This window comes from Manis javanica, chromosome 10, assembly GCF_040802235.1.
Source record: "Manis javanica isolate MJ-LG chromosome 10, MJ_LKY, whole genome shotgun sequence".
NCBI lineage: Eukaryota > Metazoa > Chordata > Mammalia > Pholidota > Manidae > Manis > Manis javanica.
In genome coordinates, this window is record NC_133165.1 from 31,827,038 (window position 1) to 31,846,064 (window position 19,027).

The 19,027-nt window shown below is 45.3% G+C and overlaps 1 protein-coding gene across 2 annotated transcripts; it reads left to right on the forward strand.

Moving 5' to 3' along the window:
• The first annotated feature begins 338 nt into the window (after nucleotides 1–338).
• On the forward strand, nucleotides 339–18,875 carry RAC1 (Rac family small GTPase 1). 2 transcript variants are annotated; one of them, XM_037003677.2, is made up of 7 exons: nucleotides 340–579; nucleotides 7,185–7,256; nucleotides 9,489–9,606; nucleotides 14,602–14,658; nucleotides 16,062–16,124; nucleotides 16,868–17,027; nucleotides 17,299–18,875. In XM_037003677.2, the coding sequence occupies exons 1-7, from the start codon at nucleotides 545–547 to the stop codon at nucleotides 17,427–17,429; spliced, it is 636 nt and encodes a 211-aa protein (XP_036859572.1). In that variant the 5' UTR covers nucleotides 340–544; the 3' UTR covers nucleotides 17,430–18,875. The 2 variants fall into 2 exon arrangements, with proteins under 2 accessions (XP_036859570.1, XP_036859572.1); XM_037003675.2 differs by lacking the exon at nucleotides 14,602–14,658 and having other exon boundaries at nucleotides 339–579.
• The last annotated feature ends 152 nt before the right edge of the window (nucleotides 18,876–19,027 follow it).

Below are 19,027 nucleotides of genomic sequence, written 5' to 3' on the forward strand. Positions count from 1 at the left end.
TTAGCACGTTATTAGCACTGGTGAACGCCCTTCGGACAGCGTCGTCCAGGAGCCGGGAGGCAGCGCGGGGCAGGGCTCCCGAAGCCAGAGCCGTTCTCCTGGGTTCCCCAAGGGCCGAGCGCATGCGGAGCCCTCACCGCGCCCGTCAGCGTGCCAAGATGGCGGCCGTCCGCTACGCGCCGCGCCCCGCCCCGCGGCTGGAGCCGAGCGCTCCCGAGCGTTCCCGAAGCCCAGAGGCAGTCCGCGTGCGGCGCGGGCGGGAGCAACCCCGCCCCCGAGCCTGGGAGCGGCGGCGCCGGCGCGGGGGAGGGGAGACCGGATGTGAGTGGAGCGGCCATTTCCTGTTTCTCTGCAGTTTTCCCCAGCGTTGGGTGGTGGCCGGTGCTCAGCCTCGGCTTCCCGTCAGCGGAGGGCGAGGCGGCGTGGACAGCGGTCCCGGTACTCCGCGCCCCGCCGCCTGCAGCCGCGCGCCCACCCGCCGCGCCCGAGCCCGCCGCTCCCCGCCTCAGTGCCCGCCGCCGCCGCGGCCCCGCGAGCGGCCCAGATGCAGGCCATCAAGTGTGTGGTGGTGGGGGACGGGTGAGTGCGCGGGCCGCGCCGGGGTCGGGGCGGGGCGGGGCTCCCCGGGACCGGGCGGCGCGGGCCTGGCTCCGGCGTGTCCGCGGTCGGGGAGGGAGTTGCCGACGGCAGCCAGAAGAAGAGTAAACTCCACCCTCCCGCTCTCCCGGGCCGCGGACCGCGTGTCGCCCCGCGCCCGCCTGTGGCTTAGGTGGGCTTAGCTGCCTTTTTGAGAACAGAACCCTTTCTTGCCCGGCGAAGAGCTTCCGTGGGACCCGGAGATCAGGGAGATACTGTTTGACGACTGTTTGCTTGGGCTGTTTTGGTGACCCTAAACTGATTCACCTGGGGTGTCTTCCACTTGTGCATGGCCACTTTTAGGATTTTTTAAAAGTGATTACTTTTGCTGTTTAAGCGGAGAAGCCTTTACGATTTTAGCTGCGAGGAGTTTGGTGCGATTAAGACTGTTTCAACGTGGTGTGGTCCCTAAAAAACAAAAAAAGGAAAAAGGAAAAACAATTGGCTTTCGCTTGCTGCTTTAGGTATGGGACGTAGCAGAACAGGCTCCCAGAGCCGAGCTGCCCTATGACTCAAGGCATTTCTTTTCATTACTGTCTGTGGTGGTTACGGGCCCTCGAATAAGACAAGATTTGTCTTATGCAGTTTTTTTTGTCCCGTAGAAACAAGAATCTCAGTGTAGTACGAGCAAAATTGTATGTTTCAGCATTGCTCGAGTAGTTACGCGTTAAACAAGGAAGCTGCAAGAATTACTGCTAGTTTCATCCAACTCAGAAGGCAACTGGTACATTTTTGGAGTCTTGGAAAGGCAAAGGAATTGTTCTGGCCTCACTGTTCTTTTGATTAATGCTCCCCAAAGTTTTTACACCTCTCAATTTGTGAATTCTCATTAGATCACTGTAAATGAGATGTTGGGAATTGTTTCTGTAATTAAGATACAAGACGGACAATCAGACAACTGATTTTTAAAAAATGCCCACCCCCCACCCCCCACCCCCGCCTGTCGGATTTGTCAGACACACACATGTGAAGGATTATTAATACTTAATGGTTCTGTGTATATAAACCCTAAGTTTCACCTACTTAGGAATAAGTGTGGTCCTTTTTTTTAACCCTTTAAAGGAAAACTTTACTTTCATTTAGGGGAAAAATGTTCATTTAATTGGTTTAATGCTGAAATCAGTAAATTCATTTAAATGAAGTGATCCTTTTGCGTAATGAGTTAACTAAACATTTGTCCCTTTGTCTTAGGGACATTTAAAATTATCTGAATTTCCCTTGAAAATGCTAAATCAGTAATGCCTAGAATATGAAATACTAATGTTCTAAAAGGTCAAATTGCTGGTAATTCATTGTTCATAGTATATAGTATTGAAAATTTCTGAAACTAAAATGTAAGCACAGCAGATACAATTTATTTAATACTTAAAGATTATGGAACTCTCCCTACTTGTTTGTATTGGCTTGTTTATCTAGTCAAATACTTGTTGAATGCCTGCAGTGGGATCTGGATCCTTCCTTCAAATCCTCACCCACTACCTAAGGGAAACCCTGAGCTTATCACTCAGCCTCCAGGAGATGTGCCTTAAGGGGAAGTTGTGAGGGTTAAACAGGTACTGGATATGAAGTGCCTCCTTGGTGCCTGGCCCCTGCTGAGTGCTTAGCTTAGCAAGTGCTAGCTGCCAGTGTTATTATTGCTGATTCCTGAATGTTGGGGATTTTCAGGTACTTTAAGCAGTGAAGGCAAACAGGTCCACAAATTGCAAGCTTCCTTATTTTAAAAATATTCTTGGGAATTATGGTTAAAAGCTGTGTCAAGACCATCTTATAACCAGGATCAGTTAACCTATATTCTTCTAATGGATTGTTCCCTATATAGCAATTCACTTGGCACTTAGTACAAAATATGAGATAAAGTGATACTTTTTTATTCTGTGAATCCTGTTGATCTTAATTATTAGTCCTTCCTGAACCCTGGGTCTGTCACTTTTATTTTGGTGGTGGTGGGGGGTCTCTGCCTCAAGATTTTCTCTCAGCTTTGCTTCAGTCAGATAGACTGTATCTCACCATTCAGATATTTATATGCATCCTTTTTTAATTGTATTATTTTGGCCTTGGTTGCCTAGAAGGCTGAGTGAATGAATGTCCGTCTGGAAGCCCTACCTCATTCTGCTCCAGATGGGGGTGGTGGTCCAACCAGTGTCTAATTTAGACGTTGCTGTCCAGGAGTTTTTTTAGTTGAGCATGAGAAATGCCTTACATGATGTCACCTTTATCGGAATGTACTACACGAGTTACTCCGCACTTATGTTGAGCAGTCAGTGATGGCGTGGTCCTGGAATTTGTTCAAGCACTTCTTCAAAATTGTCTTTGTGTTTTTTGTTCCAAGCATGTAGTTGCACATTTTTGAACTGTTGTAGTAATGGTGTTTGAATCCTGCACTTGCTTCCAAATTACACATTTCTTTTTTTAATTTCACGATAACCCAGTAAAAATTGCAGGTTAATCTCAGAAGATGAGAACCAGGAGTCCCTTTTTAGAAACCTTAAAGACACCTTCTTTATGTTCTGCCTTCTGCATCAGTCATCTAAATGTAGTATATTTTCATCTCTGCATCACCAGGCAGCTCTAATTTACACTCTTAGTCTTCCAAGAAGGAGGTATTTTTTTCAGGAATCCTGCTACCCAGGGTGTTACCACATGTCATCAAAAGGAATATTTTTCTTCCAGCATCTCAATATGAAAAGTTTCAAACATAATTAAAAGTTGGGAGAATGGTACAGTGAACCACCCATTCACCCACCACTAAGATTCTGTAATCAGCATTTTGCCCTGTTTGATTTATCATGTATCTAGGTTCGGTGGTTTTAGAAGGATGGTCTAAAGGAATGGCTGCTTCAGGCTTAACTCTGTTACCAGTAGCATCTTTTGCCTAGAAACTGTACAGAATCTGAGTTTTTTGAAGCCTCCAATGGTGGTAATGGCTGGCCCTCTGTAAGTTGGTTATGATGTCCTCTGATAGTGGCTAAAGATCAGAATTTCACGTTGGACGTTGTGTTTTTGTCACCCTAACTACGTTTACTTAATACATTTTCTGAACTTATTCTCTACATAGTTACATTTACTGAAGGCCTACTTTTGCACAGCCCCCAACCCTCATTTGAGGACTTTGATTCAGGGTCTTTCATTTATGCAGTGAGTATGAATATATTTCTGATACTTGTGATTCACATTGCACTACATGTTAATTTGTCATTAAGGTCTAGGTACTTTTAGATAGCAATATATACAGGTTCCTTTTTTGCTTTACTGTTATCATTGCAGAAACCTTGTTTTTCTGTCCTACTGAGATTAGTTTATCTTTTTAAAAAAAGACAATGCAGAAGGTTCTTATTTGAGCACCTGGATCCCTTGCTTTTTTTTTTTAACTTGAGGAAATTGCCATTATTTTCAGATTTATTGATTGTAAATAAATTTGTGCTTTTAAGTTTTGATTTGTAAATTTCAGGTAGTAACACTGAAGTTTACAAAAAAATTTTCAGTAACATTCCCTTAAAGTTCTTTTATTTTAATTCATTATAGGAGCATGTTATTGGCTTTAGTCTTGGTTATTTCTACCAGTTAGAGCAGAAGCATAGATAGATTTTTAAAATATGCTCGCATGACCTCTCTTCCAGTAGAATCATGTTCATTTTCTAGAGTTAGAGCATCTTTCAAAGACTAAGGTTGAACTGAACAGTTGAATACATAAAACTGGAAATTCCAAAGCAAATAGTAACTTCCAGAAATTCTGCAGCAGCATCAGTCAAGGCTGTGACCAAATTTGGCTTCCATCCTTCATGTGTGGGAAGCCATGACCTGGCCTGGAGCTGCTGTTGACTTTGGCTCCAAATCCTTATTTGTGGAGTGTGTTTAAAAGAAGTGAGTAAGTACACTAATGGGAGGTAAATAGCCATTTTCTTTTTCTTTTTGTCTTTTAAAAAAGTAAAGTTTGGACATGTATTTATTCAAGAAGTCAGAATTTTATAATTTAATTAATTTTACAGAACACAGGTTTATAGCAAATGATGATTAGTAACAAAGTTTCAGTCCATAAGAGGCTTGTGCCCAGTACCTTGAATTCCTTTACAGTGAAACCTTTCAAATGATGATGACTCAACTGAAGCGGTTTCAGAAAATCAGGAAAATACATTTTAGAGTATTTAAAAGCACAGTTGGTCTTATTTATAGTAATGGCTTTGTTCCTCATACATACAGAAGAGACTTGGGACAGGATCTTCAAGGAAGTGCTACTGCGACATTTTAACGTAGCATTTAAAGCCTCTGTAGCTGCCTGTTGATCTTAGGAGGCAGCAGCTGTTTTACCATTTTTACACAACATTGGTAATTTGAACAGAGGTATACTTATCATAGCCTCAAAGACTCCACTCTTCCTCACCTACCACCTCCTGTCTAGGTGGCTCTTGAGATGGCCCACTTCTCTTCACCCCGTGACCTTCTCACTGGCTCAGACAGACCCCTCTGGGTGGTTCCTGCTCAGGCGGCGGCTGCTTTCTTGTTCTCCTGCCTCCTAGTCCCAGCTTCCTCAGTCTCCTTTCCACACTGCATTGCAGGCTGAGGCTTCTAAAAATGCAAATCTACTGGCTTTTTGGCAACTAAAAGCCTTCTGTGACTTCCCAAGTTATGATTAATCCCCACATCCCTAACAAGAGAAGACAGCTTCTTCTGATTTTACTCCACCACGTCCCCCGTTTTTGTTCTTCAGTTATTACCCTGGGCTGCTTTTAGTCTGGGCCTTCCTGTGTACTGTTGCTTTTGCCTAGAATGTTCCTCCCTACCGTGGCCCTGCTTCTCCTAAATCTTGGCGTACTTTGCAGCCTCTAACCACCCCCAGACTGGGTAGCTCCCTTTGCTGTATATTTCCAGGGCATCTTAACACTTACCACACCTGTATAATTTTATTGAACAACTGCATTCTTCAGTTTTTAGTTTAATAACTGTAGATGTTCCACAAGGTCTTGTTTGTTTGCAATGTCGTTAGCATCTGGTACACTTTCTGGCATAGAATACAGTTCACTGGTATAGATTGAAATTGAATTACTTCTCACAATAGTTTCGTGATAGGGGTTGGTAGTTTTGTGTCCATTTTACAGTTGAGAAAACTGAGACATAAAGAAGTTGCAACTTATAAAAAATCCCAGCCATGGGTCTCAATTCCTGTGTAATGACTCCAAATCTTAGACTTCTTACCCAGTTTTATTTTGACATTCTAGGCTTTTAATAGAATGTATGGGCAGTGAGACATTTCTGTTCAGAAAGCTTTACGATTTGGAACCTACCTCCTGGTGAAGTAATGTTTGACTTTGTGAGGTCTTTGGGGTGGGGGAGTTCCAGCTTTTAAGCCCTTAATAATGTTGAGTAAAACAAGTATTGGCAAGACTGGATAGGCCTGTAATTTGCCCTCCTTGAGAGGTTTTTGCCTTAACCTAAGATTGAAGGACCACAGAAAAGCATTTACTTGTTTATGGTGAGTCCTAATTTATAGTAGTTGCCATTGAGAACAGAATCTTAACAACCCAGAACTTGGGTGCATCACATGACCTTGGTGAGCCAGGAGAGGGCCACAGGGAGGTGGGCCCCTGTCAGGAGAGCACTGGGTGGACCCTTAGGAGGCCAGGGACACGGGCTCTCAGAAGCCCCTGCTGTCACCCTGTGAGTGTTGTGAAATTGGGGGACTCGTTTTTGGCTAACGGTGCAGTGATTTTAGGTGATACTCTCGTGGAGGAAATGGCACGTAGCTGGGAGGTTCTCAGCCACCACTCTGACCTCTGCCTGATGGCCCACTGCACCCACTGCAAGGGTGAAGTAGGCCCTCCCAACTCTTGAGTATTTCTACCCAGTTCTCTTCTACTTTCTCCTCTTTGCAGCTGTTTGGAAAGTTTACAGTAGCATCGCTTAGGCATCAACTAAAATGTTTGGGTTATATAGCTGCTCAAAAAGCTTACAGCGATATGCCACGATGAGCTGGGAAGGTGGCCGGTGAGCACAGGTGAGGTGAAAGTGGAGTAGTCTGTTTGGTTGGTAGCCACGTGCTCTGTGAAAAGGACAGTCCTGACAGCCAACCAGAGGTGAGTCTCGGGAAGGCAGTGCGACTGTGCTGCTCCAGAGGCCCCAAAACATGTTACTCGGCAACAGAGTGCAAGTCACAGAGGGAAGCTGGGTTTGCATACTAGTGTTTATCAAGATAGTGGGATAGAATGGAAGGTTTTTCTATGAAGGACTTCTTCAGACATTCACAGAAGAGACTGAATTTTGAAGTGCTGTTCCTCTTGAGTCTTGTGTTTATATAACAATTATGTATGACTTAGTGTTAATTTCATGTAGCTAACCTTGACCCTGCCTTCCTGAGAAATTCTAGTTTACTTTAATTTTCAGGGTAAAAATACATGTGTAGTGTTAAATATAAGTTACAGAAGCTGATTGTTTTCTTCAGTGCTGAGTACTTGGTGTTCACTCCTTGCTTTTTCTGTACGTTTTCACAGTAATGAAAGCCAGGGTTATGTTCATGTTGACCAGGCAACTTACATGGTGTCCTTCTCTCCCCCTAGAGCTGTAGGTAAAACTTGCCTCCTGATCAGTTACACAACCAACGCGTTTCCTGGAGAGTACATCCCCACTGTGTAAGTATCTTGAGCTACATCTGGAATGAACTTGTGTTTTTCGGATTCCTTTGACCTTTGGGCTTTTACAAAATACTTAATGTAAAGTTTCCACTTACTGATGAAACACACAGCTTTCCTAATTGGCATTTAGACATTGGAAACAAAGTTAACAAACTCACTGTGAAGTACTGAGACTGGATAATGTAAGAGTTTCAGATAAATTTGACTCTCTGGGCTCTATGTGAAGGATCAAGGAGTGGAACATGAAATTATATTTTAATTGGCCTTTTCTGGCAAGTAATCCAGGGGGTAACATGTCACTGTTATCAGCTTTGGAATTGAAATGGGAGTGGGGGGTGGGAGGATGGACAAACTGGATCCTGAGCTGCTTTTTTGTTTCCTGTTGGAGCTGAACGGGGTGGGACAGGAAGGTGCTCTCTGACAGTGAGGTTCCTGGGGAGCCCCATGCCACCTGCACCCATCCTGGTGGAGACGCAGCACCAGTTCCCTCCCGGGCTCGCCTTCTTGAGAACAGCTTAGGTGCTCTCTGAGGTGTCTGAATTTGGACACTGTCCATGTCCTGAATTTATGGTGGGACTCACATATCCACACGTGTAGATAGAGCTAAATTATTTACAGTTGTTAATGACTTGGAGGGCCTGTTGCTGACATGTCCACTAGTCACTGGGTCTTTTTCTTGTGGCGTTACAAACAGTGCTGTGTTGAGCCACCTTGCACTTGCCTCTGTGCACATGTGATCTTTGTGAAGTGAAATTAGGCCAAATCAAAAGCAAGCGGACATTTTCAGTTTGGATAGATACCACCCTCTTGCTGTCTGAAAAACTGGCTATTGTGACCAGCCGTGCCTGAAGTGGCCCCTTGATAGGGACTGTGGATAACATGGTTGAGAAATGCTCCCTCACGTTTGCATTTGCAATCATGGTGAGGCTCAAGCCTCTTGACTGTTGGCTGCCCTCTGACCGTCTTCTGTGCATCGCCTGTGGGAATCCTCTGCTTGTCTTTCTACTGGATTTTTTTCTTGTGGATGGAACTCTTCTATATGTAGGAAATATTAATCTGTCTGTCTCTCATTTGTCTCAACTTTTTTCCAGGGTCTTCTGCCATAAATATGCCATTCTCCCTTCCCTAAGCTTTATGTCTTCCTTAGGAAGACCATTCCTACTTTGGGAATGCAAAAATATTCTCTAGTGTTTTTCCTAGGTTTTTTATTGCTAATGTTTTTACCTCTAATTCATTTAGAATTTATTTTTTCGTATAGGCAGGCATCTGATTCTTTTTTCCAGATGGAAAAAAAAATCACAATACCATTTATTGAATAATCTGTCCTTTTCTCAGGAAGCAAAATGACAACACATCAAATCTTTTCTTTCTGAAAATTAGTCTGGTCACTAAGGTCTATAAGCCACATTGAAACCTTAATCCGACCTTGACTTTGCTGTCAGTGTCATAAAACCCTACCTTTTAGTCTTAAGAGTATGTAAAAATGAATTCAGGAATTTTATTGTAAAAGGCTGATGTATTGCGTTCTGTTTGGCACTTGCCCTGGTTTGAATTGCAATGCCAGATTTTCTTTTTAATGAGCTATTCTACTTGTTCTCATAATTTTTTAATGTCAACTTTCTTTTCCCCTTGTCACTCTGTAGGCTTTTCTGTGCTACCTGTTTTTATCTTGAACTAATTTGTGTGTAGGAACTTCAGGTTAATTCAAGTATGTAATCTGGTACACTCACTACGAAAATGCTACCTGATTGCTTCTCAAATCAGGTTTGTTTTGTTACTCTGCTAAGGTTGTAGGCATGGATGACAAACACTTGACTCATTACCAGTCTCCTATCAGGTGGGAGTTCTGGAAATAACACAGCAAACAGCTCTAGTGCTGTGCCACCTTGTTGAAAATGAATCAGATTACAGGGAAAACTCAATGGTGGGATTTGAAAGGAGGACTGATTTTATCTTCTTGGGTAGAAAAACTACCATGTTCTGATAAAGCAAAGGTTTTTTTATTGCTGACAGCAATTTGTTCTCATCAAAGTTAGTAGTTCGTCCTTTGTTCTCAGGCACTGTTTTTAAGTTGTACATTTGTTTTCCTCCACTTAGCCGGGGAAGGCTGTCTTGGGGCTGTTGGGTGGGGCCTTTGCTGGCCTCTCCTGGCCCACTGCACACCTGCCCAGGACCGGGCTGCCTTAGGCTCCAGGACTGAAGACTAACCATTGTTATTCCATTTTGCAGCTTTGACAACTATTCCGCCAATGTCATGGTAGATGGAAAACCGGTGAATCTGGGCTTATGGGATACAGCTGGACAAGAGGATTATGACAGATTACGTCCCCTGTCGTATCCACAAACAGTAAGGATCATGACTTTAGGCCATACAATTCCTGAATGTTTAATTAATTGGGTGTCACTTGTGGATTGGCTTATATTGCCATCTTTTGGGTATACTGAGTAACAGCAAAGTTGAAGTAGTTCATAGTGAATATCCCCCTAGATGCACACCCAGATTTTGTTTTTAGTTTTTGAGCATTACCATACTCCATGTGGTGGCGTGCGTTTTACATGCTTCATTTAGTTTTGGGACAACCTACCAAATAGGTACTGCTTTATTGTTGCAAACCAGTGTTATCAGCAGGTAGTTTCCAGGTTGGTTTGCTTTGTGATAGTTTTAAAGAATCACAGAATCAAATTAAGGAGTTAGGATTAAGGTTTCTTTACCTCAAGCTGGTAATTAATCTTATGGGTTTGATTCCGTTTTTCTATAAAATACGTGTTCATTCCCTTTGGCTTTAGTACCTAAAGATTGAGGTTTCAGTTTTGTAAAAATGAATCCACTGTATCCTGTCAGGAGAACTTAGTTTTGCTTCTGTGTCAGACAACTAAGTGGACTGTTTACCGCAGCTAATTAGAGCAGTAGCTGGTGAAAAGGTGGTTAGAAGCCACCTTTCTTTAAGCAGTTGTCTTACTTGTATCATTTTGCTTATCTTGTTACATGTTTGTTTTTTGTTTTAAAAATCTATTTTAAAATAACTTGGGAGACTTAGTGACTAACTGGCCAGTTAGCAGATTCCTTGGGCTCAGTTTTGCTCTCTGTCTTCTGGCTGTGTGACGTGGGCAGGTTCCTTCCTGGCTCTGGACTTGACCTGTTCCCCGTGGGATTAGATGAGTTCATAGTCGGGAAAAGTGCCCAGGCATGTCACACATGCTCTAGTGCAGCTGCTGCCAGGACTCCTCGTTCTCGTGTCCCTGTTCTGTGCAGTCTGGGGAGCTCCTCAGTTAGAGCCACACGTGCTATCAGCAGGGGGATGGCTAGAGGGGTCGGTCAGGGTCAGGGGTCAGGGTCAGGGAGGTGCCCTGGAGTGGAGTAGGCAGGTTCTGACTCCATCACTTTGTCTTGGGGGGTTCTGTAGGTGAAAACAACTAATCTGTAGGTAAACAGCCAGCTCAAATCTTGTTTTTGTTTTGTTTCTAAATAAGCTTCGTGTTTAGTAATGATAGTTTTAAACTTTTGAACACAGTTTTTTCCATGCAACAGTTACTGGTTTTTTCTATTTGTGTCCTGCTGGAAAAGTTAATTGCCAAACAGTTTCTTTGACCTATAGATTTTTGCTGATTGTCCTTTAGCTGAATTCTGATAGCAGTGCTAAACAGAGCAAACCTTTAAAATAGGAGGTTTGAATTGGATGGGTTTTCAGCTAATCTCCAGCTAAAATTTAATTGTGATTAAGTATTAAAAATCAGCCTGTAATGACCAAATGTTTCAAGCTCTGCATTTTGTCTAGAAAACTATTTGATACCCAGTAGGTGCTTAATAGTTCCAGATTTAAATATATTTGCTAACAGACCGACTGGGAGAGGAGGAGTCTCTAACTCTTGGATACTTCTAGAAGGGTGGAGTGTCACTTCTGAGAAAGGTGGACCTCCTCCTGTGACTCAGTGGGCCCTGAGCAGGGCGCGGCCCTGCTCTCTGAAGGAGCCACTCACAAAGTCAAAGGTGACTTGGCAAGAGTCTCACTTTGTGTGCTGAAGAAAACAACTAAGTAACAGATTGAGTCAAGCTGGAGTGTGTGAGGCCTGAAATCCAAGTGGGTGTGGTTGTCTTTCTGGGGCCAGGACTGAAGCTTTTTATGTTTCACCTGTGTGAAGCACTGGACTATTTTCCTGTAAATAATTGAACCACAAAATGGGAGGAAGACATGCTTCCCACCCTCACATGGCTCCCAGATTGTGTGTGACAGGTGCCAGCACAGGGCTGGGTGAGTGGGCACTCAGTCTCAGAGATGGGAGGGCAGCCAACTAGCGGCGGAAGGAGTGCCTGCCTGGGCTCCTCTGGCGATGAGGATGTCACCTTGGCTGCCGAGGGCTGGCCCCCAGTGCTGGGGCACCCGTGGAGGGCCACTCCCCCCTGAGGCGTGCCCTCCCACCAGGGGCAGGTGCCGGCAGTTTCAGGCTCACACCTTGGTTTCTTGGTGGCTAGGGGTAAACATCTCAACTTCTTGTAAGTGAGCACAGCCTCTGGGTCTGCAGGCCTGTTGATAGGGCCCAAGCATGACTGTGCTCAGACCCACTCCTGAAAGGCCAGTAGGACTAGTGCTTGTCTGAACCTCAGCTCCCTTGAGCTCTTTGTGACTAAAAGGAGACTTTTTCTTTCCCATGGTCATTGACTACTGGTGTCCCCCTCTTGGGCAGTTCTGTTAGCTAAGTCACCTCTGTGTAAGCCACTAGTTCCTACTTTGTTCTCCAGAAGTGGGGAGCAAGTAGTCATCATTATCAATGTAAATTGCCCGTCAGGTTTTAATCTTTCTAATTAAGTTACCCATAGGGCTGTTCTCTCCTTTAATACATTTTTATAATCTCCTTTAAAACATTCCTTAAGTTGTGGAGAGCCACCTTCAGTTATATGCTAAGAATCAAGGTGTGACCAGCAATGTGTTCAAGCCCACACACTGCATTGTGTCTGGTCACCTGTATTTGCTCCCTTGTCCAGGAGTTAGTGGTATGAGTGCGACAGGTGACTCGCCTGAGCCCTGGGCATGCCATGAGAGGCCCTGCTGCCCGCTGCGGGCTCCGAGGCAGTGGGCCTCTGGGTGCTCGGGCCAGTCTGGGCCCCTGCTTGAGCTCTGGTGTATAGCTGGGCAGTTTAGATTTTCAGGGGGCTTAACGCCTTGTTAGGCTGGCTGCTACAGCGGCAGTGTCTCCCACCAAAGGGACACACCTGTGGTTAAGCAAAATTGGGCCTGTTACTCTGCCAGGAGGGAGTCAGCCCACCTCAGGGTCGGTGGGGTGACGTCTGGGCTTGTGTTGGGTGAAGTGGGTGCTGCTCAGGGAACCAGGGCTGGGCTCTGGACTGGGTGCTGGCAGGAAGAAGGGTGGTTTTGTGGGTGTTCCTGCATGTCTCCCCAAGGAGGCAGGGCCAAAGCTGTGATGTCATCGGCGCAGTGCAAGGCCAGCAGTCTTGTTGGCTGGAGGGGGGAATGTCTCCATGGTAACCTGGCTTTTGTGCTTAGACAACATTGTGGGATTGTCTTCTATTCTGTCGGTCTTTGAGCACATGTGACAGTGACCTTGTGTGATGTGGGTGTTCTGGGAGATGGTTCTGTTCACCAGGACAAGCCAGGGCAGAGCTGTGAGTGCCGGGCTGCTTCTCTTCTGAGATTGTTTTTTTAGCAGCGCCACGTTGATGACATAATATGCAGCTTCTCTACACTTGGCGTGTATGTCCTGGTCCTTCCCCAGTGCTTGGAATGCCTGTATTAACATTCCAAGCCTGAAAGTGAAAGCCAGGTGGAAAGTCTTCAGAAGAGAATAAAAGGGGAGAAGGAGAAACAGCAGTGCCTTTGGAGGATGAGATTCCAGCCACCCAAGGTCTCCTCCTCCTCAGGGCAGCTAGTCTTTTTGTGAATTAAACCTTCTGCACACAGGTTGGGACAGCAGCTGTCAGAATTGCTGTCACTTTGACCAGTGAGGGAGAACTGGGTTTACGGCGCAGTCAGTGGAGGTGAGATGAGCCTGCTGAGGTCAGATAGGTCGTGTGTCCGGAGGCGTGAGGAGGACCTGGGACCTTGCAGCCCCGTCAGGGGATGAGATCGGCCGTGCCACGGGGGCCACGCTGAGGGCCCATGTTACAGGGACAGGCACACAGCCAGGCTGAGCTGCCTGGACTCTATGCGGGGTGCCAGGTCAGAGGGCGAAGGTTGGAAGGGTTGGGTGCTAGCAGTTGAGTGTCAGAAGCACTGGAACTGTTTGCCCGAAGCCATATATATTTTGGTGGGGGAAGAACGCAGGAGGAGGAATGAACAGGCAGATGGTGCAGTGTTAACGGAGGATGGGAAGCGTTTTCTTCTCTATCAAAAAGGAAATCTTAAAAGTTAAAGGGTAGAACAGATGTGGTCAGAGGATATTTTGAAGCTGCCCTTTTGTGGCCAATCCCGAGTCCCTGTACTACAATAAAGATTTGGCATCATGTCAAAGCCGTGGGAAGACAGATCTTTAAAAATAGCCCATAGATTAAACCAGGATAGTTATAGAAAGTGTAACCTTCTCTCTGCATTGTAAATCAAAGCTAGAATTGAGATGAAGTCAAAATAATTTTCTTGTCTGTCACTTAAGAGAATTCCAGGATTCCATGTTGCTGGAAGAGCATGTTTTTCCATTTTTGTTGGAACAAAGGAATGAATTGAAAGCATTGTGATAAACACTGGAAATGCTGTCATTTCTGGGTGGCCTCATCCACTGGGAGGTTGGAGGAAGGCCTTGGTGCAGGCCCACTGTCCATTCCAGGATGGCAGGCCCCTCAGTTCAAACCACTCTCCCAGAATTTGCGGGAAGAGGGGGCCAGCCTCTCTGCACAGCAGACTTGCCAGGGTCACAGCTCTCAGACCTGGCGGCATCCCCTAAGGGCCTTTGTCAGAGACCCTGGTTCACAGACAGGCGCTTTCTGTTTGCCAGGGCTGCCCCTGGCTTTGTGTCCAAGAACGCAGATGGAGATCTCTGAAAGGTGTGGCAGTCACTGATGGTTGCCGGTGGCTACCACTAGCATGCCTTCATGAGGGGGGCACGACCCTCCCAGGCAGCAGCGTGGACTTCTTGGGCATGTTGTAAAGCCTGCTGGGACGGGAACGTTGTGTGTGCGTCCGGGTCACCTTCTGACCTCGGCCTCCGCCCCTCTGGCTAGACTTAGTGGAACGCTTTGGGTGGCGTGAGGCATCACAGACGTGTTAGAATATCATCTGCTTTTAGATTTGTGGGAGTTGAAAACAATTCTGCTGAAGAATAAGTAAGAGGTTATACTGATTTTCATTTCCCTCCATTTTTACTAAACTCAAACCAAGTTCTCGTGCATTACTAGGTTGGAGAAACGTATGGTAAGGATTTAACCTCCAGGGGCAAAGACAAGCCGATTGCCGTATGTAAGATTTTGAATCGATTTCAGTTTCAAGCTTTGTCTGTTCTCTCATTTCACTTAGTTTTCCTAGGATTTCCTGCTGAGCCTCATGCTCTTGAGTGTGTTAGATTTATTTACTTCACTCAAGGTCGGAGTTTTGCTGGATGAAATGTGCTTTCATTAGAGCCTGACAGTTTACCCACCGGCCTGAATTACAGCAGCTCAGGAGCTGCTTCCCCGCCTCATGGGGGAGGAGGGCCTTTTATGGAAGGGTCTCCAGGCTGGTTGCAGATGGAGGTGTGGAAGCTGCACCTTGATGCCCATCCACTGAGTGCTTGGCCGGGGCGGGACTAACCGCGGCTGCCAGGGCCTCCTCCTCCCGCTAGGCTGTCGGGGGCGCTGGTGAGCTAACCCACCCTGCTTGGAGCTTTTGTAATCAAGGGGCCCAGGTGTCGTGGTGATTCTTGGACAAGCTTGTGCATGTACTAGCATTTTTGAAATGTCATTTATAAAAAGCTGTTGTGTGGGATGTTTCTTTCCCTTCCAGGTACAAGGTACCAGCTGTATGACTGAAAATGTTAGCTTGGGAATTGTGTGCATTTCACAGAGTAGTGTAATTACCTTTTTCCAGGAAAAGTACACTAGCATTCCAGAAACTCTTGGGCATTTTTAAATACAGGCTATTATTTAAATTTGATTTTTTACACAATATGGAATTGGAGGAGAAACCCAAATTTTACATTCAGCCAGAAATTCAGTTACTGATCCTCCACTCACTCTTCCTCTGAATCTGCTCTTAAGCTACAGCTGCCCCTGCTGCTGGTTTCCAGAGGCCCTACTAGGTATGAAAAGCTCTGACAGCTAGGGAGATGCCACTTTCCCCCCCAGGCCACCATCCCTCACCGAGGGATGGACCCCTGCTTTGTGCCAGCAGCTCTGGGGGCAGCTCTTAAAGGAGTAGTCTAAGTAGAAACCAGGGGTCACTGGAAATATGTGTGCTTAGCCTGCACACGGTATAGTGACAGGCATACTATTGGTTTTGACCCTGTTTTATGGAACCAGTCCACTTCTTACAGAAATAGTGAAGTAGTGCCTCAACACTTGGCTTTGTCCCTGCATGTACAGACTGGGAGGTTCCCAGTGAGAGTTGGGAATGATGGGAAAGAGGCCGCTGGACCTGATTTGATGCAGCCCCACATAACTTACAGTGTGTTTTGCTCTCCATTCCCTCCTCTCACAAGGAGCTGCCTGCCTAGGGGCTGGGGCTGGTTTGAGAGCCTCTGACGATGCTGAGGGGCTATGTCCCAGTGGCTAGTGCCTCGCATACTATAGCCAGGTGTCCTTCGGGGCAGCATTTAGAGAAAGCGGTATTGTAGTCGTCACCGTGAGACTGCTAACTGCCTCTTTGTGTTTCCTCTTTATAGGATGTATTCTTAATTTGCTTTTCTCTTGTGAGTCCTGCATCATTTGAAAATGTTCGTGCAAAGGTAAGTGAGGATTTTTTTAGAAAAATATTTTGTTTCATACTGTCATTCTCAGAAAGAAATATTTTAAAATACCATTTACTGATAGAAGTTTTCAATTCGAATTGACTTTAGTGATTCTGCTTCAGGTACATAATCAGGTTTTTAAATATATGGCTGTAGGTAGGGTTCTAGGGTTCTAAAGTTTCAGGGTCTGAGTCACAAGTGCTATTTTTCTTGTTAAAATAATGAAGTGCTTTGGAGTCAGTCTAAAAAAAATAACCATTACTTCCTGTTGCTGTATCTTTTGCGAACTTCTCAGTGATAGTGACACATGCAGGATGCCCTTCAGCTGTGGTGATCAGAGATGTGGTCACTGGGGGTGATGGCAGAGCTGAGACCTTGGTCCAGAGTTTGTTCATTCTCATCCTGGAATATAGGAAGGGTTTTCTGAGGTGACCTAAGAACTTGTTTTGCCAAAAACAAAGTGGTATTTTGTGGGGGACCTTCTCCTGTCGTCCCCTCTTCTGCTTGTGGGGTTGTTGATCTTAGAAGTTTTGGCTTGAGTCCAGTGCCATAGGTGGTCCTGTGGTTCTGGAAGGTGTGAGCAGGGCCTGGAGAGCAGGATACCCTCTCCTGCATGAGGCTCTGGGGATGGGCTGATGGCCGTGGGTGACTGGCAGAGCCTGGCACCTGTGCAGGGGTAATTCAGGCAAGGAAGCTCGCAAAGGACAGTGTCATGACCTCGTTCTTATTTCCCCATCCAGTGGTACCCGGAAGTGCGACATCATTGTCCCAACACTCCCATCATCCTGGTGGGGACCAAACTTGACCTTAGGGATGATAAAGACACGATCGAGAAACTGAAGGAGAAGAAGCTGACCCCCATTACCTACCCACAGGGCTTGGCCATGGCTAAAGAGATTGGTATGGAGTCCTGCCGTTTTCATGTTTGCTTTGCACTTTGCTTTTTTGTGACAGAGACTGGAGTCCAGTCTGGGAAGGTAGAGAGTGTGTGCCTCCCACCTGGGGTCTGGCTTGCTCTTCAGCAAGGCTCCCCCAGCGTTGTGTCAGGAAGGCGGAGGTGGGGTGGTTGCTCTGTGTGCGAGCTGTCTGGTGCTGGGCCCTTGTTCAAACTGGAGGAGTCGGTTTGTGTGGACATTGCTGCTGGTTTGCAGGAGGCTGTGTTTCTCTGCAGGTGCTGTTAAATACCTGGAGTGCTCAGCTCTCACACAGCGAGGCCTCAAGACAGTGTTTGATGAAGCTATTCGAGCGGTTCTCTGCCCACCTCCAGTCAAGAAGAGGAAGAGAAAATGTCTGCTGCTGTAATTGGGCACCTCCTGCCCTGTCCCCCTTGGAACCTTGGATGCTTTGCTCAGAAATGGTGGCACCTTCGCACTCGATGCCAAGTTTTTGTTACAGATTAGTTTTTCCATAAAACCATTTTGAACCAATAAGTAATTTTTAGGTTTTGTTTAAGTGTAAGAGTTCAAACTTTCACATTCTATTAAAATATAGCCCTAAAACAACAAGCTTTCTTAAAGCCTTATTTTTCAAAGGCCCCTGTTCTTGCTCAGATTAAGAGTTGCCAAAATACTTGTGAACTAAGTTGCATTGTGTGCTCAGAACACTAAGCACTAACCTGTGTCTTTAAGAAGAGTGCAGCTTCTCAGGTTAGGAGATGCTTCAGGTATGAAATGCAGAACAGCCTCCTCTATGAGATGTTGCCATTTAATGCATCGTTATTTATCAACCCGAACAGTGTACTGTATTCATAGTGGAAGGAGTGTAACAACTCAGCTCTTTGGATCAATCTTTCTTGATTTTGTAGTAAGATTTTTAAAAAACTTAGTGTATTAACTTTTGCTGAGATTCCGAACAGAACTCTGGCTCATGTGTTCCCTCTGGTGAAGCCTTCTGCTCTAGCACTGGGCACACTTGGGTGCAGTGTTTGGAACACCTAATGTGGTCAAAGGGTGAAGACAGTATTTTGACAAAACATGAAGAGATTAATTTACACTACATTGTACACATAAAAATGTCACGGGTAAAGATTTTAAAAGGTTGATTTCTGTCAAATACAGTAGGTGAAGAAGAGAGGTTGGTATTATCAGTGAGTGTTTTCCTAAGCTTTTTCTTTTTCTTAAAACTGCTATCCCTCCAAAATTGGGCATTTAATTCATCTTCAGAACAGTCATTCCCATAGTTGCTTAGTGCTTTTCTAATAGAACCCCTTCTTAATGAGCAATATGCCTCCTTGTATTATAAAATCTTCCTGATAATGCATTAGCATTTTTTTGTAGATTAGTAAAAGTGCACTCCTGTTTTCACGTTGCTTTATTCAAAGCTTCTAAGTGCTTTCCTTAGTTTTCTAGTAATTAGGTGTAAAAATCATGTGTTGCAGCTTTACGGTTTTTAAAGTATTTTAGATATTCTTAAACTATGAACCTTAACGTCACTGTCTTGCCAGATCACACTGCACCTTGACTAATCCTGGCCCTCACTGCCTCACCCACGTGGACACGCTTCCTGTCATCGCTCTGCCTGACCGTGTTCCTTTGGGTCTGTGAGGTTCTGTACACCCCGTGCTTGTGCTAATCAAGTTCTGTACAGCTCACCCACTGGCAAGAACACAAGATTGGACCTTTCAACCACTAGAACACAGTTTTTTAAATTGACAGTTGCAGACTTGTGGTGTGTTTTTACACTGATCTTTTGCTAATGCAATTAGCAGTATGTTTTGCATGTACGACTTAATAAATCCTTGAATCACGACTGGTAATTGAATTCTTCAGAGCTTGGTGAATAGTCTCCTGATGTATGTGTTCATTTGCCTCCCTTTAAATCCCTGGGTGGTTGGAGACATTCATTTTCAACCTACATTTTTGTGCTGGGGGTCAGGGAGTAGCCCCTCCAGGGGGAGAAGC

Bases quoted from the DNA above. Each gene is read 5' to 3' on its own strand.
- RAC1 (XM_037003677.2), top strand. From the start codon at position 545: ATGCAGGCCATCAAGTGTGTGGTGGTGGGGGACGG. The intron at 14,659-16,061 runs GTATGTAAGATT...TCCTCTTTATAG, and splicing joins GCAAAGACAAGCCGATTGCC to GATGTATTCTTAATTTGCTT. The intron at 16,125-16,867 runs GTAAGTGAGGAT...TTCCCCATCCAG, and splicing joins TTGAAAATGTTCGTGCAAAG to TGGTACCCGGAAGTGCGACA.